Consider the following 25,606-nt stretch of genomic DNA (forward strand, 5'->3'; position numbering starts at 1 on the left):
AGGGTGGACATTAAGAAACAGAAACCACACAGGTTGTTTAAGACCCAGCAATCCACGGAGCACTGTCCAGTGATATTTGTGGCCTTGACTAGTAGCAAATGGAGGCTCCAACAGTTAATTTAGGTGACATGGAAATGTTACTAATGGACACTACCATGCTTAATCAGCCAAACTGACTAGGACTCATTCTAGGGCTAAGAAGGGGAGTTGTCAAAATGATGCTGACTCTTATTTTTCTTACTATTGCCACTAAACAGGCGATCACTGAACAGGTGATCAATTATGGTATATCCTGGCAGTTTTTAAAACTTCTAAAAAATTTTTTTTCTAAATGTAATATTTTATAATTGCTCTCTTGGCTTTACCTACACCAGTGTACACTGGATATGGTATTGCAGATTAAACTTAACAATTAATTTACGAATTGCAGAACAATGAGACATTGATACCATTTGGAGATTTTGGTCAGTGATCCCGCTGATTATCACCTTGGAATGCAGTCAGTCCATAGGCTATGGAAAGGCAAAGCAGTTTTCTGAACAGTTAATCTCATTACTTATCATCATCTACATGAATAAAGCGATAAACTATTTCATGGAAATGTAAGAATTCCTATCACCAAATTCCTTCGCTTGTGGCTGTGTTTCTCTACACCAAACAATTCTCAAACACCATGTGGATGTCCTATAATACAGTTCAACTCAATTCTGACACATCTGGAGATAGCATCAGATTCCAGAAGATAAGGTCTCAGTCCCATAAGACTGCCCTCCACTTTAGATGTCAACTGAAAGCCCAGATTGTCAACTCTGCTTCTGACCCACTGGCAATAAATAGGTTCCTGAGACTCCTTCCTTGGGTTCAACTAATTTGCTAGAATGGCTCACAAAACTCAGAGAAACATTTACAAAATTACCATATAAAAGGATCTGACTCAGGAACCTCCAGATGGAAGAAATGCATAAGGCAAGGTATGGGAAAAGACTCAGAGCTTACTTGCTCTCAGCACTCTCTCCAAACCCTGTCCTTGTGGGATTTTATGGAGACCTCCATTACATAGGCATGATCAATTAAATCACTGGTCATTGGTGATCAATTTCCAGTTCCTTTACCTTCCCTGGAGGTGGGTGGGAGGGTGGGTAGGTGGATTGGAGGTTGGGACACAGTGTTGGTTCGGGCAACCAGCCCCCATCCTTACGTGCAGTCCAAAAGTCACCTCATTAACAAGATACCTGTACCTCTCTCATCACTTAGAAAATTCCTAGTGTTTTAGGATCTCTGTGCCAGAAATGGGGTCGAAGACCAAATATATATTTCTTATAAATCACAATATCACAAAATGAGAAAATGTGTTTTTTCTGTTTACTAAACTCTGTTGGGTGGGACACAAAGTTAAGTTCTGTTGTAATAAATATGAGATAAAGATGATTATGTCTAGAATGCTTACGTAGAAAATATCTTGTAATTTACAAATGATTTAGGGCTTGGTAAAAGTAAACCACTTTGTTCACATTGACAGCAGAGGGAATAATCTTTAACATTCTATGAATTTTTTTCCAATTATAGAGAAATGCTTAATGAAGAAAATGGGAAATACAGAAAAATATAAAAGATAAAAATCATAATCTCATAATGTTTCTGGTAATTTTATAAAATTAGAAATGGCAGTAGTGGCTCAGAATAATTTTTTGTCTTTAAGACTGTCCATACTACTACTGTGAAAATATTTTTGATTAAATTAAGAATAAAATAGATCTTGAATATATTCTGAGATAAAATCTTGTTCATTCTTGAATAAAAATAATTCATGTTATTTTAGACATTTATTCATGCAGGACAAACATTTTTATGATTAAGACTAAAATCAAACAATTTGCTATCAAAAATATGACACTAAGAGAAGATTCTACTTAAATTTTCTGATATAAGAGAAATCATTTTAACCAAATGAAATTATTTTTAAAATGATTGATTTGGTCTTACATTTTCCACAGTATTTTTACATTTGAACAAGAGCAGGAAATGTTTTCATTCTTAATCTTTCAACTTCAGCCTGTAGTATTGAAATCTGATCAGCTTGTTGTTTTGAAATTTTTGTTAACTTTTGTTGTCGCATCATGTTTTCGTATCGTTCTTTGGCAATCTTTTCACAGGTCAGTTTAGACCCTATCCCCAAAATGAAGAAGGAATTAGTTGAATTATTATCTACATTTTAAAATACAGAAACAGCACTCTGAAATAGTTAAACATATGGAACAAATACTGGTAGTTTTATAACCACTGTACAGATTTTAGGAATTCTGATTACTTTTAAACAAACAGACAGTTAATTAAAGAAAAAAAATCTTACCCATTGCATTACAGATGTCTTTTCTCTCTGAGACAGCCACCAGCTCTTCTCGTAAATTGCAACTTAGGGTATAATTTGCTATATCTTTTTGATTGCTGTACCTTCTCAGTTTTTTAAGCAGCTTTTTGCAGTTCTCCACATTCTTTTTGTGGGTCTGAAATTTTTGTTCCCAGGACATCCCACAAAAATAATTTTGAAAGAAAATATTTTATAAATATATTATTCTTAAAATTTAAATACATTGTCATCATTAAGATATCTTACCACCATACCCCTAGTGCTTAGCATAATGCCCACACACAGTAGGTACTTAAATTATTTGTTGAAAGATAGAATGGTCTGTTAATACACATTTTTGAAGAAACTTTATATATTTTTAGAAATGAGAGATTTTAAGAGCACAGCCTGGAGAGTACTTTGTTTCCATCTTATATATGTTAAACACTCAAAACTGAGTGCTCGGGCAGTTAGGGTAAAACAGAGCCTTTACAATGGCAAGGAAAAACTATCAACACTTCTACTACATAAAATCATAACCGAATGTGAAACAGGAAACTGACCTACACTCCAATAGCCCCAAAGGATAAATGTCCATTAACAGATGAATGGATGAAGATGTGGTACATATATATAATGGAATATTACTCAGTCATTAAAAAGAATGAAATAATGACATTTGCAGTAATATGAACAGACCTGGAGATTATCATACTAAGTGAAGTAAGTCAGACAAAGACATATCATATGATCTTGTTTACACCTGGAATCTAAAGAAAATGATACAAATGGACTTATTTACAAAACAGAAACATACAGGTTTAGAGGACAAACTTATGGTTACAGAGCTGGGGAAGGGTGGGGGGGGTGGAAAACAGAATGGAAGGTTGGGATTGAGATATACACAGTTCTATATTGAAAATAGATAACCAACAAGTGAAGTCACTCAGTTGTGTCCAACTCTTTGCCACCCTATGGACTGTAGCCTGCCAGGCTCCTTCGTCCTTGGAATTTTCCAGGCTAGAATAATGGAGTGGGTTGCCATTTTCTTCTCCAGGGGATCTTCCCAACCCAGGGATCGAACCCAGGTCTTCTGCATTGCAGGCAGACTCTTTACCATCTGAGCCACCAAGGAAAGCAAGAGAATAACCAACAAGGACCTACTGTATAGCACAAGAAACTTCACTTAGTATTCTGTAATAACCTAAATGGGAAAAGAACTTGAAAAAGAATGAATACATGTATATGTATAACTGAATCACTTTGCTGTACACCTGAAACTAATTATTCATCAACAATACTCCAATATAAAATTAAAATATTTTTTAAAGTCCTTCAGGCTATCACAATGGTTATGGTTGCAAAGACACTATTTAGGGACCTCTAATTACATCCATCCTAAAGGAAATCAGTCCTGAATGTTCACTGGAAGAACCGATGTTGAAGCTGAAACTCCAATACTTTGGCCACCTGATGCGAAGAACTGACTCATTTGAAAAGACCCCGATGCTGGGAAAGTTTGAAGGCAGGAGGAGAAGGGGACGACAGAGGAAGAGATGGTTGGATGGCATCACCGACTCAATGGACATGAGTTTGAGTAAACTCTGGGAGTTGGTGATGGATAGTGAGGTCTGGCATGCTGCAGTCCATGGGGTTGCAAAGAGTCAGACATGAATGAGCAACTGAACTGAATTACATCCTGAATATCATTATAAAAGACCAAGTTTTTATAGGTTCTATTTGGATTCATGGTTTGAAAACTATTACTTTGTTCATATCATTCACAAATACTGGAAATATAATGATCAATATCTTTGATTCCTACCTTATCTAAAACAGCAATAGTCTGCTCCATTATTCCAATCTGAATGGCAATCAGAGTCTCATAGTTTGGTTCATTTAGGTACTTTGAGAGGAAAAAAAGAAACCACAAAGTAAGTTTATTTTTCTCTATTTCTTCCAAGAGATACTTTTATAAAGATTATCTTAGTTTTGGAAGTTCTGTTTCTCATAAAAAACTTTGTGCCATAATCTTTACTCATGTTTAGTTATTGATGCATTCACCTATATACTAATAACTACCAATGCCTAGTTTATTTTCTCATCCATTCATTTATTCAACTCACCAGATATTTACTGTGTTTTATTTGACAGTGTCTCATGAGTTCCATATTAACAATATCCTACTAATAGTTAAAGATACTGAGGGAGATAACAAAGATAGATAACATGACCTAGACATCAAGAAGAGAATAAGTAATATGATACACTGCCAGAAGATACATAAGTGATATGCAAATTAAAAGGTGGTTTGAGATGGGCTATGATTTCTCTGAGCTTGGGAAATCAAAAGCCTTTATGGATTAGGTGGCATTTAAAGCAGACATTCAAAAGTAGATTCGGGATGTGAAAAAAATTGAGGAAAAATATTCCAGGTAGAAGAACCAGTATTGCAAAGGCACAGAGGTAGAATCCTAGAAAATATAATCAGTTTGGTTTGAAAATACTGGTGTGTAAAAGACTAACAGGGGGAATGAATTTGAGAAAGATTGAAGGACACTCAACACCACTTAAGAACTTGAAAATTCATTGGCCAGGTAAGAAGAGGAAGTTTAAAATAGAACAGAGTAGGAATGTTATTAGAGCTGAATAGGAATGTGAATCTATAGATGAGAGAGAGAAAAACCCAAAGTCAAGAGACTTGTTAGAAGATTGTTATAAAATACTAGAAACCATTGAAAAGAAAGAACTGAAGCAAGGTAAAGGCTAGGGGCCCAAAGAATGAGGGAATAAATGGATACACTAGGCAAGGCTTGGAAGAAAAGGGAAGGAGAGGAATCAGAGGACAGCAACTTTAACCCCAAGTAAATGGCTGAAAGAACAGAAATAAGCAAAATAAGAAGAGGTGCTGTTGGGAGATCACAGAAATAATGCTTGAGAAAGGTCAGGTTCAGAGAAGTGAGATTGGAATTGAATTGGAATCCAGAAAGCTTGGATGAGTCTTAGGAGTGATCATGGAAGTTAGAAAAAGAGAAGTCATCAAAGGAGAGGACATGGAAAGAAACACAGAGCTTAATCACTATACTTAAGAGGTAGAAACAAAAGAGAAATCAGGAAAAGAGGCAGAGTGATTTGACATGTTGGAAGAAATACAGGAGAAAGGAGGGATGATCAAAGCCAAAACAACAGGCAATGTTAAAAATGAAGATGGACCTCCCAGGAGGTCCAGTGGTTAAAACTCTGCTTCCACTGTGGGGGGTGGGGGAGTTTGTGGGGAAATGTACGTATGACCCCTGGTTGGGGAATTAAGATCGCACATGCTCCTGGCCAGAAAGAAAAAAAAAAGAGGGAGAGAAAGAGAATGAAGATGGTCAATGGTCAAATACTACAGGGATGGTGATGACTGGGAAAGGGATCACTCGATTTGACATTTAGGAAATTCCTGGTGAATTGCAAGATAGAACTATACTACTGACTGGGTCACAAAGAACCAGAAGCAGCAAATGTAAACTACAGAAGAAGAAACAGAATCCACAGTCACATTATGAAATACTATGCATAGGACATGCTTGACATCACAGAGCATCTTATTAAATATTGGTTGAATGAGTGAATACTTTAATGACTGAAATTAAAATTATATAGTGGGGCACAGGGAGAACTTACCTTTTGACGATCTCTTGAAAAAAACAGCATCTGAATATCCCAAGCCTTCTGATTTAGATCTTCCATTTCCATCTCCATCTTCTTATGTTCCCACTCAATCTGAAATATTCCTTTATGGACTTCTTTACTTTCCATCATGCTAGCAACTTTCTTTTGTCCTTGAGTCTTAAAAAAAAAAATCACACACACAACTGGCATTCGTATAACATTCTGCATTCAGAATAGTTGAAGCTGAATGCTTTTCTTAGAAAACACTTGGAATGCAGAGATAATTCTATCTTCTTTTAAAAATGTAGCAGACATTAAAAATTACTTCACGGGCACAATCTGATCATGATATAAAACAAGATAGTTACTAAACAGAAAGGATTATAAGATAATTTGAATGGCATAGCCAATTTACTTTTATGTCAATGATTAGGCAGGAATTCCTTCTGCCATCATCAATCTGTACGTGTTTGTACCCCTATTCTCCCATGCTTCTTGACACTAAAGATAAAGGACTGTAGTTTAACACACTAGGCACAACAGTATCTGGTTGGTAGCTAGTGAGAAAACAAGAAAATTGAATGGGTTAAGTATAATATTTAATCATTTGGATGTTCTATACTTCATTTCAAATGGACTACATGAAGTTCAGTAATATTTTCATATTTTCATGTTCCCCCAGATTGCTAACAGTGAAACTACTAAGATTCTAAAATAAATTTGTATGTGAGTTTCATCAGTTAACATTTTATATTTTTCCTCTCTTCTCCTTAGAGAACTTAGCTTTTTCAAGATCATTAGACGATGGACTACTACTGTTCTTAAAAAGTAGTAGTCTTTAAAAAGACTACTACTCTTTTTAAAAATTATTTTTATCTTTTGATCACTGCTTGGCCTCAATTCCTCGAATTTCTCACTTTCAATGATATTTTCTCTGTTTGCTCAGCCACCCAGCTCCCATGAACATACCCTTGATCTTGTCAACACCAGATCCCAAATCTTAAGGTCAAACATTTCTCTGCAGCAGTATCTCTCAAATGGGCAAAACATTGCCCCACCAGCAGACATTCAACTACATTGGGAGGCCTTTTGGCTGACACAACTGGAAGGGGAGGCATTGCTATGAGCATCTAGTAGGTGGAGGCCAGGGGTGCTTTTAAACCTCCACACAATACACAGCACATGAGCTCTCTCCAACAAATAACCATCCAGCTCAAAAGTCAATAGTGCTGAGGTTGAGAAACACTTCTGTCAAACTACTACATCTCCTCTCTGCTTTCCTTTCAGTCAGTTTTTTCATAAGATTTATTAATAGTCCTGGTCTCAACTTCCTCACTTCATATTATTTCTTCAGCCATTGCCATTTGAGCTCCTGAACCAACACTCTGAGTGTTGAGAACCATGCTCTTGTCAAGTAATTGATATAGTGCATGGTTCCCTCTTCCGTGGAACTGTTTATTTCAAGGTTTTTAAGTATATAGAAGATCAATATGGAAATAAAGGGTTTGAACAAGATCTAAGAGACATACACAGAATGCCTCACTCAGTACCAGCAGAATATACACTATTCTGTATTCTCAAATACAGACCATATGTTTAGCCATAAAATGAATCCAAATACATTTTAAAAGATGAAAACCATACAAAGTGTCTGATCTGACTACAAGGGAATGAAACTAGAAATCAATAACAGAAAGAAAACCTGAATATTTGCAAATATGTGGAGATTCAATCATATATTATTAAATATTCAATGGGATCAAAGAAGAAATCATAAGCAGTATTAGAAAATACTTTGAAATGAATGTAAGTGAAAATAGAACATACCGGAACTTATATAAATCCTTCTCAAACACTTAAGAAAAAAATTGAAAAGAAGGGAATACATCCAAACATTTTATGAGGGCAATATTTCCCTGTTACCAACTCCAGAAAAAGACACCACAATAAGAGAAAATTGTAGGTTGATATCCTTGATGAATATGGATGCAAGAATCCTGGACAAAATATATTAGCAAGCCAAAGTCAAGAATACATTAAAAGGATCATGCACACACACACACACACACACACACACACACACCCCTAGACATATGTTCAGACTGCTAAAAATCAAAGAGAAAATCTCAAAGGCAGACACACTACATTAAGAGGTACAAAGATTAAAAAGATACAGTAGGCATCTTGTCAGAAGTTCTGTAAGCCAGAAGGAGATGAACAACTTTAAAGTGAAAAGACAGAGAGAGAGAGAGTCTGTCAATCCAGGGAAACCAGTAAAATATGTTTCAATAATAGAGGTGAACCAAAGACAATTTCAGACAAAGGAAAACAGATTTCATTACTAGCAGACAATTCAACTAAAAGTTCTTTAAGCAGAAGGTATATAATACAAAACAGAAACTTCAATCCACACAAAGAGATCTCTTGAAATGGTGAAATTGAAGGGAAATAGAAAATCATTTTTTCTTTATTTTTAATCACTCTAAAAGACAACTGACTGCCTAAAGGAACAATAGTAATGCAATATGGGTTACGAGCAAGTAATACGTGTAACAACATTAGCACATAATTTCCAAATAGCCCAAAATTCCCAAATATTTGAAAATTAAATAACATACTTCTAAATAACCCATAGTAACTTCTAATAGAAAGTTACATGGGGAATTAGATAATATTTTAAGTGGAAAGAAAATAAAAATACAAACTATCAAAATTTGTACAGTGTAGTTAAAATAGTGCTTAGAAGGAAATTTTTAACATTAGATGTTTATATTAAAAAACAAGCAAGATCTGAAATTAATTATCTAAGCTTATCAAACTTATCATTAGGTGAGGAAATTGACTCTAACAAAATGATGGTATACTAGAATGAACATTTAACTCCATGGTCTTGAACTTCTTTTTACCTTAAAATTATCTGGGAAGCTTTTAGAAAATATATCCATGTCTAGAGGTGGGGCCTGGACACATGTGTAAACTTATTCAGGGTAGGAATCACCTATTGACTCAACTGAATGATTTCCCATAGAAATGGGGGAACATGAAAAATATTTGGCAAAGCAGGTGACATGTTTTTTTCTTTTTAAAAAATGCTAATTACCCGAATCACAGAATTCAAGTCTTCAATTATGATCTTGTTGATGAGGATTGCATCAGAATAATCCAGCATTAACTGGAAATTCTCCAGTTCTACCTGTCCTTGTTTAAGGAGGATTTGGATCGTCAAATTCAACTGGAATTTCACTTTCTCTTCCTGTAATCTAAATTGAAAAAGACTTCAAAATAAGTAGTTGTGAATATTTATATTCCAAATTTCACCTATCATTTGATATATACATTCAATAAAATATGATATAAAAATTGAGTATAAAATTCAAAATTAATTTTCCTTAAGCTGAAAGGAAACACACTGGAGATTAATGTGGAAAATATTTTTCCAATGACAAGCTGTCCTAGAGATCTCTGTGATACTTCTTTTCTTGAGGATATGGAATTATACTTGGGCTGCTTACAGAATGGTATGCACAGAAACACATTCATAAAGTTTTACTTCATGATTAAGAAAAGATTGATATGCTTTTGAACATAAGTGGAAAAAATCAGAGACACTACCAAAAAACAAATCTACTTTAGGTAGATTTGTTCTGACTTCATGTATTGATCTCTGATATTATATTAACAATGTTTAATCTGCATGCTACTTATCAAATCTATTTTTAGGTAATCCATATTCTTGCTTATCACCTAGATCTGAAAATGATGCTTAATGATGAATTTGGAGACATCAGAGAAGTATTTATCAATGTGGCTTTAAATATGGCCAAAAGTGAAGCAAGGACAGAAGACAGTATCTTAGTCACTCAGGAAAATGCAACAAGCTCCCCTGAAGAAAAATATTAGCTTATGAGGCATATAGATGGAAATTTCTTGGATATCTGCCTAAATTCCCACACTGTTTGCTTGGGTGGCTTGAGCCTAAAAGTACTTACTAGCAGAAACATATTCTTTGTATTTTTATGTGGAAGGAGATTAAAATAAAAGCCTTTCCCCAAACGTACATGTTTGTTAAGTAAGTCACAGGGATATAAGGTATACCATAGGGAATATAAATATAGTCAATAATATTATCAGAATTTTTTAGGATGACAAATGCTAATGAGGCTTATCATGGAGATCATTGAGTAATGTATAGCAATATCAGATCACTATTGGTGCATCTGAAACTCATATAAGTAAATCATACTTCAAATTCTAAAAAGGAAAAACATTGAAAAGTAAAACAAAACAAAACAAAAACAAACTTGATGGTTTGCAGTAAGAACAGGGAGCATGAAGGTAAATTTCATTCTGAAATAAGGTCTTACATAACAAAATGCACTTTCTCCAAGAGAAGCTATAAAGCATGAATAGGTAAAGTCAGTGCCAGCTGTAAACCAGTGAGTCAGCACGCTCCCCCCATGATAACACAACTTAATTTAGCCCTAGCTTAGATTTTGAAAACATGAATGTGAATGAAAGGTTCAAATTACAGGATGAGCTCATGGAACACTTTTTCAATTTCATGTTGCACCTTCTCATCATCCTCAGTTCTTCTCCGGAGGAAAGCCACCATTTCTATTAAGCCAGCAGCTTTCTGCTTTACCTGAAGAAATCAAACCACACACATCTCAGAACATATGGAGCTTTAGAAATAAAAGCAAACTAATTTTAAAGAACTTGAGAAATATACATCTTTTAACTTTATTACAAAACTTAAGTCCAACTTTCTAATAAATTAGTAAAAATTTAAATCCCTGCCATTATGTAATACAAGAAACTTGAAACTTACATGGCACATCCCATGAATAATTAGAAAAGTATCCCCCAAAAGTGTCAAAATTGCTTCTCACTGAAAGACAACAGGCATGCAGCTAGGATTTTCTTATATCTTATCATCTTAGACAAAATTTTACAGTCATAGATACTTCAACAAAAATATGACAGCCTCGCACATGTGGCACCCAATTTAGGGAATCTGGGGCAGTGGAGGCAGGGTGTGGTCAAGAAGCAACAAGAGGAAGGAGTCTTTTCCCAATTAAACACACTCTCAAATTGCTACTGTTTTTTTACATTAACAAAACATTCTAGCAAAACTATAAAGTTTGTTCTGGTTGGTTCTGGTGAAATATAATTCTAGTCTATGCAAAAAGAGATGAACACTACTCAAGACCAGAGCAGAAGAAGTTGTGTCTATAACAGTGTTGTCCTAGAGAAATGTCATGTGAGCCATAAATGCCAGCTCACAGATAATTTTAAATTTTGTAGGAGCCACATTACAAAAGTGAAATGAAACAGGTGAAATTAACTTTACTCTTTTATTTAACACAATATATCCAAAACATTATCATTTCAACCTGTAAAGAATATAAAAAATATTGGGACATTTTCCATTCTTTTTTTCATACTAAATCTTCTAACTCTGCCCATATTTTCCAATAACAGCATGTCTCAATTAGAACTGTCCACATTTATTTCGCATAAAAAATAACCATGTGTGGCTAATGGCCATCATTTTGGATAGTGGGTCTACAAGTAGGCCTGTACTTAGCCCTCAATCGGACTAAGGTTAATATTTTATTTCTTTATAATTATTATTAATATTACTAACTGCTACCCTAATGGGAAACCTAAATAATTAGCTTTTCTAGAAGGACTGACCACCATAAACTATATATTTGATACTAGCATACTAAGTGAAATGAAATAAAATAGAATGATAAAATGTTATATACTTTCTGTTCATTTTCCACTTTTGCTCTTCTGGTCATGCAGAAATGTTCCCAGACAGAGGTGTCCAAGCCTTCTGGCATATTATTAGTACTGTCCAAGTCATCCATGGCTTTCATTAACTGGTCAAAGGCATCCTTATTCAATTTCCCAGATCCTGGTCGCTCTCCAAAAGGCACAAGACTGGTCGTTTCTGCATGTATTTTGTGTTTGTGAATCCTGGTATTATCAATAAAAGCCCATCAACGTTTCATATTTTCACATACAAAACAATCACTGTTAAATAATATAACCTTTAGCAGAGGTGTGACACTGCATGGCACTTCCCTGTGGTTAGTGGGTGGATTACTCCAAAGAGAAAAGCACCTGCTGGGGCCTTTCGACATCTCTGGGATCCTCAGACATGACCGTAAGTGGACGACAGATGTCCCCCAACTGCAATCAGCACTGGAAGCTTTAACGGCACAAGAAAATGTCTCCCTTCTGGGCATTTTAAGCAGGCAAGTAAATGCCTGAGAGAAGTGCGGATGTTCCCTGGTTCCGGCCCACGCGTCCTCTGCTGATGCCTTTTTGCAGGTGGATAGCCTGGAATATGTTCAGCTATGCGCGCACCTGGAGAAGTGCCTCTTTTTTATCTACATTATGGGCTGGTTTTGTTTCCCGGGCTGCAGCTGGGAAGGGAAGGGTACTGAGATTTGTGCCAGCACTCACCCTCAAGGTCCTCACAGTGTGCTGTGAAGTTACTATAGTTACCCTCCTTTTCTAGAAGGAAGTGAGTCTCTGAGAGAAGTGACTGACCAAGGCCACAGGTCTGAAAGGTGTGGAGTTAGTATTTAAAGCTAATGCTGCTGGACAATACAGCTTATACTTTTTCCCCTACTGCCTTTCGATAGGTCTCACTTCTTTCTTCATAGGCATATATAACTCACTCCTTTAAAAACAGGGAGACCAAGATACAAGGTTTGTTCTAGGCTGAATATCTCAGGTTGCATATAATCTGTCAAAAGTGAGAGAATCAGTCTGTATCTTAGACACAGATAAGCCTTTGTGACAAACTCCGTGATTCCTACATTATGTTTGATTAAAAATTATGGAAATCTCTATAGGTAAAAATTTGGAAATTTGTGAAATTAATTGTTTGGTACTCTCAAGTATCAAAATCAGATATTTCAGAACTATGTTGATAATGGTTATTGTCAGTCATTCATACTGGCATTTTTCAAACTTTGTCTTGAACACAATCACATGAGATGCTCTGAGGAAAGGGTCTGGAAAACACTTTCTACTCTATTTCTCACATGGGATGCAAAGGCTACAGAAAGTTCTGAAATGTTCTTCAGCAAAGAAAATTATATATCTTTTTCAACGCTGTATTTCCTTAAACTTATTTTGTCCTGGAAGCCTTTTATGTGTAATTCCAATTCACACCGCAAGGGATGCATACGTGTTAGAACACATCTTGGGAAAAACAGTTTATAAATCTGTCTGCCATCTATATCTTGTCAGGAACTACTTTCATGTATAAAACAGGACCTATAATAGCACTATGATTACCTAGACACTTAATTTCTAAATAATGAAGTCATCAGTCTTCATTGTACTGTTAAGATATAATAATCTTTAAAAAACTGAGTTAAGATAAAAATACTTGGACATTTTCATGTAAATGATGTTACACTGAATATTATGAAATAATTTGGAGAAAAAGCTAAAATCTAATAACAATTTTTTTTTTCTCAGAAACATGATAGCAAAGGAGAAACAAACCTTGGTCGGCGTTTAAAAAGTTTGTAGAGTATATCCACCTGATGACTGGGAATTTCAGAAAATTCCTTTTTAAAGCTGCGATCCAGAACCTAAAGAAAAACATATCATTCCCAGGATTGCAACTTTGTTCAGAAGGCTTTTATCTGTGAAAATACTCGTTAAAATATCAATTGTATCACTTTGATTTTTAAAAATCCATGAATATTTGGTTTATAACATAGACTTGTTAAAGGGTGACCACTCACTGTGCAAGGATTTCACAAAGATTTACCTTGCAGAAGAAGCACCTCAGTAAACTAAAAATATTATTTCATATAAGAGGTCTTAGAAATCACTTAGAACTGAAGTGAAGTGAAAGTGAAGGGTTAGTCACTCAGTAGTGTCCAACTCTTTGCAGCCCTATAGACTGTAGCCTTCCAGGCTCCTCTGTCCTTGGGATTCTCCAGGCAAGAATACCGGTGTGGGTTGCCATTCCCTTCTCTAGGAAATCTTCCTGACCCAGGGTTTGAACCCAGGTCTCCTGCATTGCAGGCAGATTCTTTACTGTCTGAGCCACTAGGGTTTTATTTAGAACTGAAGTTTCACAAAATAATATTCATAAAACAGACAAAGTACCTCTATTTTGTTACATTCCATTCTATTCTTCTGTTTGCTTTTCTATCCTAGTCTTTTCCATTTATAAATCTGCTGGTCATAGCCTACTTAACTGATTTCATAACCAGCTAAGGGGGATTGCAACCTGAAGTTTGAAAGGCTCTAAAGTCTAGATGAGCTCTCTCTTTTTTTGTGCAAGAGAAAGTTTAAACCAGAGGAAAGTTTACAAACATTTATTTTACACAGTGATTTTTAGAAATACACAATGGCCTAGAATGGAGTTTACCCATAACTGAGAATTACAGTAGGAGAAAATTCTATGAGAAGATTAGATTGTATCCCTTTTAATCTTCCCCAAATCCAGGCAGCAGCAATGCTAGCACATTGGGAAGTGACTGAGGCAGCAGCTCTCACTTTGTCTTCCGCCAATAAGTTGTCATAGTGTTCCTTATACGTATCCAGGTCTTCTCTAGACTTCCGGATGGCCTCTGTGGTCTGGTTCTAGAATAACATCAGGAATAGAAGATTGGAACTGGAGAGTTTTCAGGATAAATACAAATATTGAGCATACTAAAAAGAACAAGGAATTCCCTGCTGCTGCTGCTGCTGCTAAGTCGCTTCAGTCGTGTCCGACTCTGTGCGACCCCATAGACGGCAGCCCACCAGGCTCCCCCGTTCCTGGGATTCTCCAGCCAAGAACACTGGAGTGGGTTGCCATTTCCTTCTCCAATGCATGAAAGTGAAAAGTCAAAGTGAAGTTGCTCAGTCGTGTCCGACTCTTCGAGACCCCATGGACTACAGCCCACCAGGCTCCTCCATCCATGGGATTTTCAGGCAAGAGTACTGGAGTGGGGTGCCATTGCCTTCTCCAGGGAATTCCCTAGTACAAGATTAATATGAATTGAAGTATCAATTACAGATAACATTCATAGAAGAAAGTAAACCCACTGGAGGCTTTGAAAGGACAAACATCCAATCACTTGTTTCAAAGTGTAGCCAGCTCTGTACATGAGTGTGTAAGTGACCAGGGAGCATACTACACCCTTGGCAGAGCAGTGTGGGTGGTGAAATTGCACAGGCTTGGGAGTCATGTGGGCCTGGGTTCTGAGAGACTGGATACATATTAGTAAATGGAGGATGGCCAGGCCATATATAAAAAAGAACTTGACTCACAGTCTGCAACCAGCCAGGAATTGAAACCACAACCTCTGCAGTAATTGTTCCCTAAACTGTCAGAACTTGGTCAATAACTTTCGGCTTTCCTAATTTTTGCCATCACTTTCAACTGAGGACCAACCAGGGAAAGCCAAATCTGCTTCCCAAACCAAACACATAGGTAGCCCAGGTTCTAATTAACTTGCTCCAGGCTTCCCCATGCCAACAACTCTTAATTAGGATACAGCTGAAGCCCTTTCTTATTTTCATTAAATGGCTTTCTCATCCCCCTGCCTGCCTTTGAGTGTCTGGAAAACACAAGTGAATATCATATGATACTTTAAATCATTCATTCATAAATATCATTTATTAATACTATTAATAAAACCTGACATCTTTTGAAAATTAGTGACAAGCATTTTGTATTCATTGTCTCTTTCATGAAACATATCTATTAGCATTTTAAAAAATATTACAGCTTTTCATTCTATAAGCTAACCCATTACTTACATATTTAGTGAAACAGAGTGCCAAATGGTCCAGAAAGAACAATACACCCTAGAGAAGAGCTTGAAAATAGCTTTAATGGTTATGTCTTGTCCAAGGTCCCATAGCCAGTCAGTGGTTAAAAGTCCCAGACAGGGAGCCAAGGAACACACACACATTTGAGAAGGAATGTAGAAAGAAAGAAGGGGCTAGGCAGGAGTATGGACTCTTGTCAAGTGGGAGCAATTGGTCAGAAACTACTGATACTCAGATATCAGACACTGTATTTACCCTCTCCTCCTGCTTCCTTGCAAGGTAGTTGTTCAGGAATGTTTCTCTAGAGCTTATTTCTTCATCCAACAGCAAAGAGAAAATAAGGTTGTTTATTTTCAATTCCTCCTGTAGAAATATTTTAAAAGGGGAAAAATGATCAATGTGCCCACCTGGGAAAGGATTTTCTATTGAGGGTCACACACTTGGCACTCACTAAGCAAGTTTATGACACACGAGAAAGAGAAATTCTTTTCAAGAAAAAGGGAATATAAACTTGCAATAACTACTCAGTTGTTTTTACCTTTTTTCAATTTTCATCGCAAGATAAAACATATACATAGGAAAACACATAAAACAAATGTATAGTTTAATGAGTTATTATTAAGACAAAACACCACTGTAATCACCACTCAATTCAAGAACTGGAGCTTAGCCATAGCCCTTCCATGTGCCCCCATCCTCATCTCAACTCCAATAATAACCATTGTTTTGACTTTAACAGTAATCACTTCCTTGTGTTTCTTTACAGTATTATTACCCAAATATGCATCTTCTGGGCACTACCGTATAACTTGTCTGTTGGAAAAACTGTCACATTTTGAAAGCCTATTATTATCCACAGGTTCTCTTTCAGCCCTTTCTTTCCCTCACATTTATTTGTAGTTATCTGTAGTTTCACCTAGTCTGAGTTTTGCTCACTGCTCACTTATGGTGAGTTCAACAGAGTCCTTTACCTCATGTGTTTCTTGAAAATTTGCAGCTGGGTCAGGGGACAGATCAGACCTGTGTCTTAAAAGACCATAGGGGACATGGTGTTTTTTGATCAGGAAACAGGTAGTGTCAAATTGTCTTTCTTTCTGAGACGTTAGCAGCTGTAGATCTCAGTGCTTAGGTTCATTAATCCTTTGAGAGCTGCAAAATGGTGATACTGTATTTCTAGCATTCCTTCTTCACTTATTAATTGAAATCCTTTCATAAAGGCATGCTTCTCCCTATCTGCTATTTGGTTACCTGGCAGTGTAGTTCATACAGAAAAGCAGAGTAAATTCTTGACACTTTCTCTTTATTAGTTTTTAGATAATAAACTGGAGAAGGCAATAGCAACCCACTCCAGTACTCTTGCCGGAAAATCCCATGGACGGGGGAGCCCGGTAGGCTGCAGTCCATGGGGTTGCTAAGAGTCGGACACAACTGAGCGATTTCACTTTCACTTTCATGCATTGGAGAAGGAAATGGCAACCCACTCCAGTATTTTTGCCTGGAGAGTACCAAGGACGGAGGAGCCTGGTGGGCTGCCGTCTATGGGGTCACACAGAGTCGGCCACGACTGAAGCGACTTAGCAGCAGCAGCAGCAGATAATAAACTGGTTGTTATCCTTTGAAGGCATTTTTAAAAATCACAAATTCATTAACCTAATAAATTTGATAGGCTTAAATTAATTGCAATTGTTATCATTGTTGAATCTTAAATTGTCCCATTAAGGGGATCTTCTAAAGTGGACTCCTTTTGATAGTAGCCTTTAATAATTTCCTCATTGTCTTGTATGAAAATCTTCCCTGGTGGCTCAGATGGTAAAGCATCTGCCTAGAACGCGGGAGACCCGGGTTCAATCCCTGGGTCGGGAAGATCTCCTGGAGAAGGAAATGGCACCCCACTCCAGTATTTTTGCCTGGAAAAACCCATGGATGGAGGAGCCTGATAGGCTATAGTCCATGGGGTCACAAAGGGTCGGACACGACTGAGTGACTTCACTTATATGAAAGGATGTTTTAAATATGTCTTTTAAAAATAACAGCTTTATTAAGATGTCTTTCACAATCCATACAATTCGGTTCTTTAAAGTCTGTAGTTCAATGGTTTTTAAACTTATATTCTCAGTTGTGCAACCAACACCACAATTTTAGTGTATTTCAGCACTTCTAAAAAAAAATCCGTTAGCAGTCATTTCGCATTTCTCCCCACACCTTCCAGAGGTCTTCCTGCCTCCACCCCAAGGCAACTGCTAATTAACTTTGTCTCTATGGATTTGCCTCTTCTGGACATTTCATATAAATAGACTCACTCAACATGTGGCCCAGAGTGTCTGGCTTCTTTCACTTAGCATGCTTTCCAGGTTCATTCATGTGGTAGAATGTATTAGTACTTTTTATTGTTGAATAATATGCCATTACATGAATAAACAACATTTTATTTATTCATTTCACAGTTGGACATTTGGGTTATCTCCACTTCGGGGCCATTATGATTAATGTACTCCTATGACTAATGCTGGAGCACTCATTCTCAATCTCCCCCACCAACTACTATATGCACACATTCCCTCCCTCCTGGGCCTGTGACCATGTTCTTCTCTCTGTGGCCACAACTCCTGAGGAACAGCCCGTCTCCCATGGCTACAGGTCTTACTGGGTCCTGGGAATAGTGCCCTTCCCTTGCCTCTTTAGCTCTAGTCATGATACTGGCTTCCCATTACCTCTAGTCTCTGGGAGTTTCACCACTCTTTGCTGTTTCCCTTAACCCTGCCCATACCTCAGTTAGGAGTCCCTGCATTCCCTCTCTTAAATGTAACCCTTTCAGGGTATTTTTCCTGTTGGGACCCTGACAATACAGATACCGTCCAGGAGCTTCCTTAACTCCTCTCATCTTTCTTGGTTGATCCCCTTTGCTTTGGTGAGATTCATCTTCCATTAACTTGCAGAGAATGGGTGCTCAAAAATTTTTGAGACCTTGCATTTCTCAAAATATCATTACTCTCTTTTTACATTCAATTAATAGTTTGGTCTGACATAGAATCTGTTAGGAATAATTTTCCCTCAGAATTTAAAGGCTTCATTCTTCGTCTTCTTGTTTTTAAGTTATTGTATACTTCATTTACATTCTTATTGCTGAATCAAAGTCAGTCAGATTTTTCATCTGATTTTTTGGGTCATTCCACATATAGGATGAGCCCAACCCTTTGCCAGTTGCTGGAAATATAAGGATGAACAAGAGAGACTCAGTCCCTACCCTCATGGAGCTTAGTCTTGGGAGCATTAAAAAGTAACTCAATAAATTAAAATTCAGTTGTACTAAGTGATAGAAAGTAAAAGAACAGAATATATAACAGGAAGATCTAACCTAGTTGGGAGCTGACAGATGGGTAAATATAGTGCAGGAAGCAAAGAGGTTGGAAGACAGTATTATTGGCAGAGTTGGGAGCAAGGAGGTGGTGTGAACCAGGTGGCAGAGAGTGGAGCATGGCAAGTGAGGGGGCGGGTGGCACAGATGAGGCTGGAACAGGATGCAGGGCCAGCAAGTCAGGGCCTTCCTGCCAGACAGGGTGCTGGTCTTTATCCTAAGAAGAGTGAAAGGCCTTGGAGGCTCCTTAAAAGAATGTCATATAAGTGAAGCTTTTATTTACCTGGTTGACAACCATCTCTGCCTTCACTCTCCTTTCAAAGAGTCTTTTCAAATGTTCATCAAAATTCTGTGTGCCTTCTTGAATAGAATTTTGAAGTTTCTTCATTTCTGTTTCTAAAGACTAAAAGGAAATCAGCAGCAAAGTTAACATGTTGGAACATCAGATGTTCCTAGGGAGTGATTGTTTACATTTTGCCAAAAGGAAGGGGCAGGTGGAGGGCAGGCCTTGTGAGGTGTTCTGGGCTTCCCCTTCAGCCACAGATGTTACTCCTGGGTCTGTTATATTGTCTATCTACTTTTACATATGTTTGACATTTTCCATAATACAAAGGTTTTGTGTTTTTTTTTTTTTAATAAACCTTCAAAGGAGTCTTTTTTCTTTTGTAAATATAAGAGATGTATACAACACGTAAGACTACAGCGTGCATCTACGGGAAAATCCAGTAGAGAGGGGCAAACTGGTGCTGCAGGGCAATGGGGCAGATGGCTAGAGTGACAGCATTAAGCAGATGGATGGGACGGGACCCAGTGCATGGAGAGGAACAGGAGGCGTGGGTGGCTACAAGGCCATTTTACCCACAAGGAACAGAAAGGGAAGAAGGATATATGGATTCAAGGCGGGTGGGTGGGAGATGTGGTGGGAGAAGGGTAAGGAAAATCTCTTCTAGTTGCTCCTCTTCTCTGAGCGAAACCAAGGGGAGAGTTGAGGGTCAGGTGTCGGAAGTCCGAGGACAGAGGAGAGCACACGGCATGGTCCTCTAGGATCTTGCCACTTAAAGTGTAGACTACCGACCAGCAGCAGCAGCTGAACCGTGTGATTGCTCAATAGAAATGGAGAATCTCAGGGGGCTTCTCTGTCCTCAGAATGAAAAAAATCTGAATCTGAATTTTAAAAAAGATCCACCAGGTTAAACCAGGGGGAAATTGCAAGCTGGGGGGGATAGCATCGTTGAGCAGCTTTAAGAACCCAATAAAGACTAAGGTCATCAGAGTGAAACCATGGAGCATTTTTTCTTTTCTTTTTTTTAATGATCTCACAGTGATTTAATTTTTTAATTTTTCTTAATACTATGAGTGTGAACTATTATTTTTATTTAAAATAGCTAACATGGGGTCATTTCCTGAGTTTGGAGGCAATGCTAAGAAAACTATAGGTATTGCCTTCTTGCATTCCCACAATAGTACAGAAGGAAGGTTCCAGAATGGCCATTTTACAGATGAGGAGACAGGTTTTGAGAGATAATAACATTTCCATGAGCCACATTGGACGCAAACTGTCCAACTCCAAAAGCAAAACTTATAGTCACTTTGTTATATTTCTTCACCCATTGTATGGTGTGAATGCAGAGAAGTTGAGTGCTGGTTTAATCAAGGCTGACTTTTTACCAGGTGAGCATGGTCAAGGGGCAGGGGGTGAAGGTGTAGGCAAGAGACTATTTTACAGTGAAAGACCATGGAGTAAATGCCACCACTTTAGGCATCTGAATTCCGTTAACTTCTTGACATCTTTACTGCACTCAGAACGACTTATTTTGGATAAAATGCTAGGGCACTGTTAGAGGACTGCAGTGAATAAAAACAGGGACCAGTTAACAATAGGTTCAAAGTTGTTCATAAAATACAGCCTCTATAAAGCTGACAAACTGTCCTGCCTTGAATGATGGTATGATTTTACCTTCTTCACAGAAGGATAAATATCAACTTGGTTGTATACCATCACTTTTTACATCTCTATTAGAATTGTAAACAATTTCAATGTTGGAATGTTTCTTTATGATGGAAAGAGAAAAGTAGGAAACCTGTATTTCAAACATCTCAAATTAGAATTCTATTGATTGCGTCATTCTTCTTTCAAGTCTTTTCCTGGAAATTGAGAGCAAATACAGCAAGAGCCTTCAGCTTAAATTGATGGAGGCAAGAGACAGAAGTACCTTATGGTGCCTTGAACACACTGTCATAGGAGTTCATTAAACATCTGAAGAATGAATGAAGGATCAAATGAATTGAAATGATGTAAAATGGGAAATCAATAAGAACCTTCAATTTTGCTGTGTGTTCTTATTGTTTAAAATTGTTCTAAGTCTTTAAATTTATCTGCATTCACTTCCTCAAATTCTCTTGAGAGTTTAAGCTGAAACAACATCCTGAGGTTACTAAAGGCACTGAGAAAATGCCTTTTGAAATGTCATTTGAAAAGATACTGAAACAAAACCCTTGGTAACGTAGGCCATATTCTCTACTCTTCTGACCTTTCTATACTTATCTCTTTCTTCATTTAACTCCTTGACTTTTTTCTCATACTCTTTGTAGAGCTTCCTTTCCTCTTCAGACCACAAAGCATCAGGTTTTACCATGAACGGAGGCTGAGGAATCACCTGAAGAAATAAAGGAAAGCATCTAGGTTAAATATAAATGTAGCAATACAGTAAAATTCAGAGTTACTGTTACAGTTTTAAAAAAGAGCCCTTTAAAAGGGTATAGTTCTTCACATTGGTGAGACAATGACCTAACGCTTTGACCAAAGGATATGAAAAAATATTACAACTGTTTTTCTGTGACTTAAGCCAGGGTGAATAGTTTGGGATGAACCCTGATTCTGAGCTGACAAGTGCAGACTTGCAAGTTGATATCCTCATAGCTAGAGCTATGTCCGAGCTCCAGGGATACCTATATCAGGTATCAAAGGGCATGTTCCTTGGTGTATCTGGAGAATTACAGGTGAAATTTTATCCCTGCTTTCTGTAGAGACCAAAACCACTGTAGTTGCTTTTTTAGTTGTTCATTTGTTGGCTTTTTTTCAGATTGGAGGACAAGCCTGTGGTTTCAAACTTCTTATTTGCCTGGTACATGTTTATAAGGTACTGAGTGAAGTGAAAGTGTTAGTCACTCCGTCATGTCCAACTCTATGCTGCCCCATGGACTACAGCCTGCCAGGCTCCTCTGTCCATAGAATTCTCCAGGCAAGAGTACTGGAGTGGGTTGCATTCCCTTCTCCAGGGGATCTTCCTGACTTAGGAATTGAATCTGGGTATCCTGCATTGCAGGCAGATTCTTTACTGTCTGAACCACCAGGGAAGCCCTTATGAGGCACTGGGGGTGGTGTATTTATTGCTGTAGAATTTCTAAAATTTAGGTTCACATAGGAAAAAATGGTCATGTTTAAGTAGCTCGCTCCATCCCATTCCACCTTCCATAAGGATGGCCAGGAATCTCACCATTCTCAAAATGTCTTCCTTCTTGACTTCCAGAACTCCTCCCATCATGTCCATGAGGGCTCGGCGTCTTGAGTCAGGGCCCTTGGGAAACAGCCAGGGTCAGAGAGGGTCACTGAGACAGAGAGCACTCCAGTGGCACTAGGGACAGCCCCACCCCAATGTTAGATTGACTGTATTTAGGATTGGGGAGGGTGAGCAGTGGCATGCGTGGAGGGGAGAAGAAGCCACTGAGATTCCAGTGACCTCGGACCACAACGAATGCCCTAATGTGTCTCTCTGGTGGAGTACAAGTACAAGACTATTCAACCAAGTTAGGAACAAGTATCCCTAAAAGGAAAAAGGGTCTTAGGTACAACCAGAGAAAAACTGCATACCCGTGTCAGAAGCAATCGCTCCATTTCACGGGTCACAAGCAAGTCTGTTTTGGCTTTTTGCCACGGTTTAATATGTCTTTGAGCTGAAATCTGAAAGAGAAAATGTAGTTTCCTGCTGTTATTCTTACAAAACTCAAACCAAAGTTTCCTTCTACACACTGGGAGGAGGTTAGACGGAATTAGGGGGATAGAGGGAATACCCAGGTTTTGCCACCAATTTCCTATTTTGGAATGAAGATGAGATCCAAAATGAGAGAGTTAGAAAAATAGATGATTACTTTCAACAGGGACTGTTAGTGCTACTATTACCTCTAAGCAACACTTTTATCTTTTGCCCTGAAATAATCAAGATCGTTTCATGTGAGCAAGGGTATTCTCTTTGAATCACTTCTTATAAATGAAATACGGTCATATTTGAAATGTTCTCTTTAGGTATTTAATTGTAACTGTCTCGGTGCCAAACAGGTTTTAAGAAGGCTGTGCAGTGAGCCCCTTCCTCTGGAACGCACACTGTTGTAATGGCTACGTAATTACTGGAGCTCCGTCAGCCTCATTCCCGTGATGTGACCCAACCTCTATGGCTACAGGTGCTGGACCCAAGTTGGCCCAAGGAGCCCCTTTCCAGGCAAATCTGGACCTATGACTAAGAGATTATAGTTTGGACCAGATGCTCTCTAGAATATAGGAGATGTAACATAGAAACTACTAGAGGCCGCTGAAATGCAGACCGAAGTGAATCAAAAGATGAAGAAAGAGCACTTCTGGTCTCCTCACAAGGCTCTGGTATGTGGTTCCTGCTTCTTTCTAGGCTTGGTGTCCAAACCTTGTCTGGACTCCATGGGATTCATAAAAGAAATCCTCATTATTTCTGGGGCTATGTTAGCTGATTTTGTTACTTGTAACCAAGATTTCTACCTTATACAGTTGCTTGTAGGAGCAAAAACAAGAAGAATAAATAAGAGCCTGGAAAATGTCGTGAGAAAGAAGGCGAGAGATGATACACAGATAATCATACCTCACTACTTTCCACAACAAGTGTTCTCTCTGGCTTTTCACAGTCCTCGAATTCTGGTTGCCAGACTGATTCTTCCAATTGCAGATCTAAAATAATTTCTTTAATCCTTACATTTTTTTCCTTCACACGTGCAATTTCAATCTCTTTTTGTTTATATGCAGCATCAAACTCACTATTGAAAGCTGTTTTTACCTTGTAAATAATATCCTGAAATATCAATGTTATTATAAACACATCATGTATTATACCCTTACTGGCAACATGGGCCCACATTTTTACTTTTTATCCAAAATCATTTTACAAATTATACACAAGTTAATCTAAAATACTGTTTGCATTAAGTCATTTCTTGGTTCAGTAATCTATAGTGGCATCTGACCATGAGCAGGATTAAGGCAACAGAATAACTGTTACACCACAGTGTATATCCAGAAATGTATATTGTAATTCAGTGTGCAGGTATATTAACAAATGCTGAAGTGGATAATGGATATGTGGAGGCTCTTTGGACTATTTTCTCTACTTTTGTGTATGCTTTTTTTTTTTTTTAATCCATCATAAGAACATTTAAAAAGCAACATTCAGTATTTGGGCTTCCCTGGTGGCTCAGATGGTAAAGAATCTGCCTTCAATGCAGGAAACTGGGGTTTGATCTCTGGGTCAGGAAGATCAACTGGAGATGGGAATAGCTACCCACTTCAGTATTCTTGCCTGGAGAATTCCATGGACAGAGGAGCCTGGTGGGCTACGGTCCATGGGGTTGCAAAGAGCCAGACATGATTGAGCGACTAACACTCTCATTCAGTATTTAAGTTGGGAAATGTCTTTTTTTTGGAATCGTGTTTGGGTAGACAAGGTGAAGAGAAGATGGGTTGTAGAGGTTGTTTGGAGAAGCTCCCAAAGAAGCACAACCACGTACAATATTCTTCCTCTGTATGGACAGGTCATTTTTAACTAGAAAGGGAACCCAAGCTAGCTAGTTGGATCAGCCAATTACTAAGGTATCTCTGGTTTGGCAACTGCTTTGCCCCTAGCTCTACTGATGAGTAGAATGATGGGTCAAACTAAAAGTAGACTTTATTTTATCATCAGAGTTCAGTCTACATATCTATTCTACTGAAGATGAAACCAGTAAAGCGGGGTGGAAAATGGTCTTAACAGCTGGCACCAGAATTTCTCCTAGCCTGAAAATACTTTCTGTAGAGAAGAGGTTTTAATAAAGTGGCAGGAAGGTGGGACACTGAGGGCATAAGTCAGCAGAAGCTAAGCAACCAAAGAGATAACTAAACAGTTCTCAGAATAAATACATAGGAATTTCAGGTATTGGGGGAGATGAAGAAGAGAAAAAATAGGAAGAGACAGCAGAATAACATAGTAGGAAGTTAGAACTCAAATTGCACACAGGGCTGAAAGATTTTCAGGAACAGGGATGACCAAACATTAAATATCAAACCATCTGCATTGGTGCAATCTCAAGTTACTGGGTTTTCAAAAGCCTTCAGTTGACATGTACAGGTGGTGTGTTCTGAAGCTGACTTGTCCGGTTGAAAGCGAGGAGGA

General features: G+C 37.8%; 1 protein-coding gene across 1 annotated transcript in view; it reads right to left on the minus strand.

The window, feature by feature from the left end:
- Positions 1–1,722: 1,722 nt before the first annotated feature.
- CFAP43 (cilia and flagella associated protein 43) overlaps positions 1,723–25,606 on the minus strand; it is a 107,849-nt gene continuing 83,965 nt past the window's right edge. Inside the window, exons 24-38 of the mRNA XM_055560264.1 lie at positions 24,047–24,253; positions 23,032–23,121; positions 22,658–22,738; positions 21,692–21,817; positions 19,444–19,563; positions 16,061–16,168; positions 14,543–14,629; positions 13,535–13,623; positions 11,773–11,986; positions 10,531–10,643; positions 9,102–9,261; positions 6,014–6,178; positions 4,173–4,253; positions 2,351–2,504; positions 1,723–2,166 (exon numbers count right to left, since the gene is read on the minus strand). Coding sequence (XP_055416239.1) covers positions 2,000–2,166; positions 2,351–2,504; positions 4,173–4,253; positions 6,014–6,178; positions 9,102–9,261; positions 10,531–10,643; positions 11,773–11,986; positions 13,535–13,623; positions 14,543–14,629; positions 16,061–16,168; positions 19,444–19,563; positions 21,692–21,817; positions 22,658–22,738; positions 23,032–23,121; positions 24,047–24,253 — 1,962 coding nt within the window. The 3' untranslated portion in view covers positions 1,723–1,999. The remainder of the gene's footprint in view (positions 2,167–2,350; positions 2,505–4,172; positions 4,254–6,013; positions 6,179–9,101; positions 9,262–10,530; positions 10,644–11,772; positions 11,987–13,534; positions 13,624–14,542; positions 14,630–16,060; positions 16,169–19,443; positions 19,564–21,691; positions 21,818–22,657; positions 22,739–23,031; positions 23,122–24,046; positions 24,254–25,606) is intronic.

Source organism: Bubalus kerabau, chromosome 22, assembly GCF_029407905.1.
Source record: "Bubalus kerabau isolate K-KA32 ecotype Philippines breed swamp buffalo chromosome 22, PCC_UOA_SB_1v2, whole genome shotgun sequence".
Classification (NCBI taxonomy): Eukaryota; Metazoa; Chordata; class Mammalia; order Artiodactyla; family Bovidae; genus Bubalus; species Bubalus kerabau.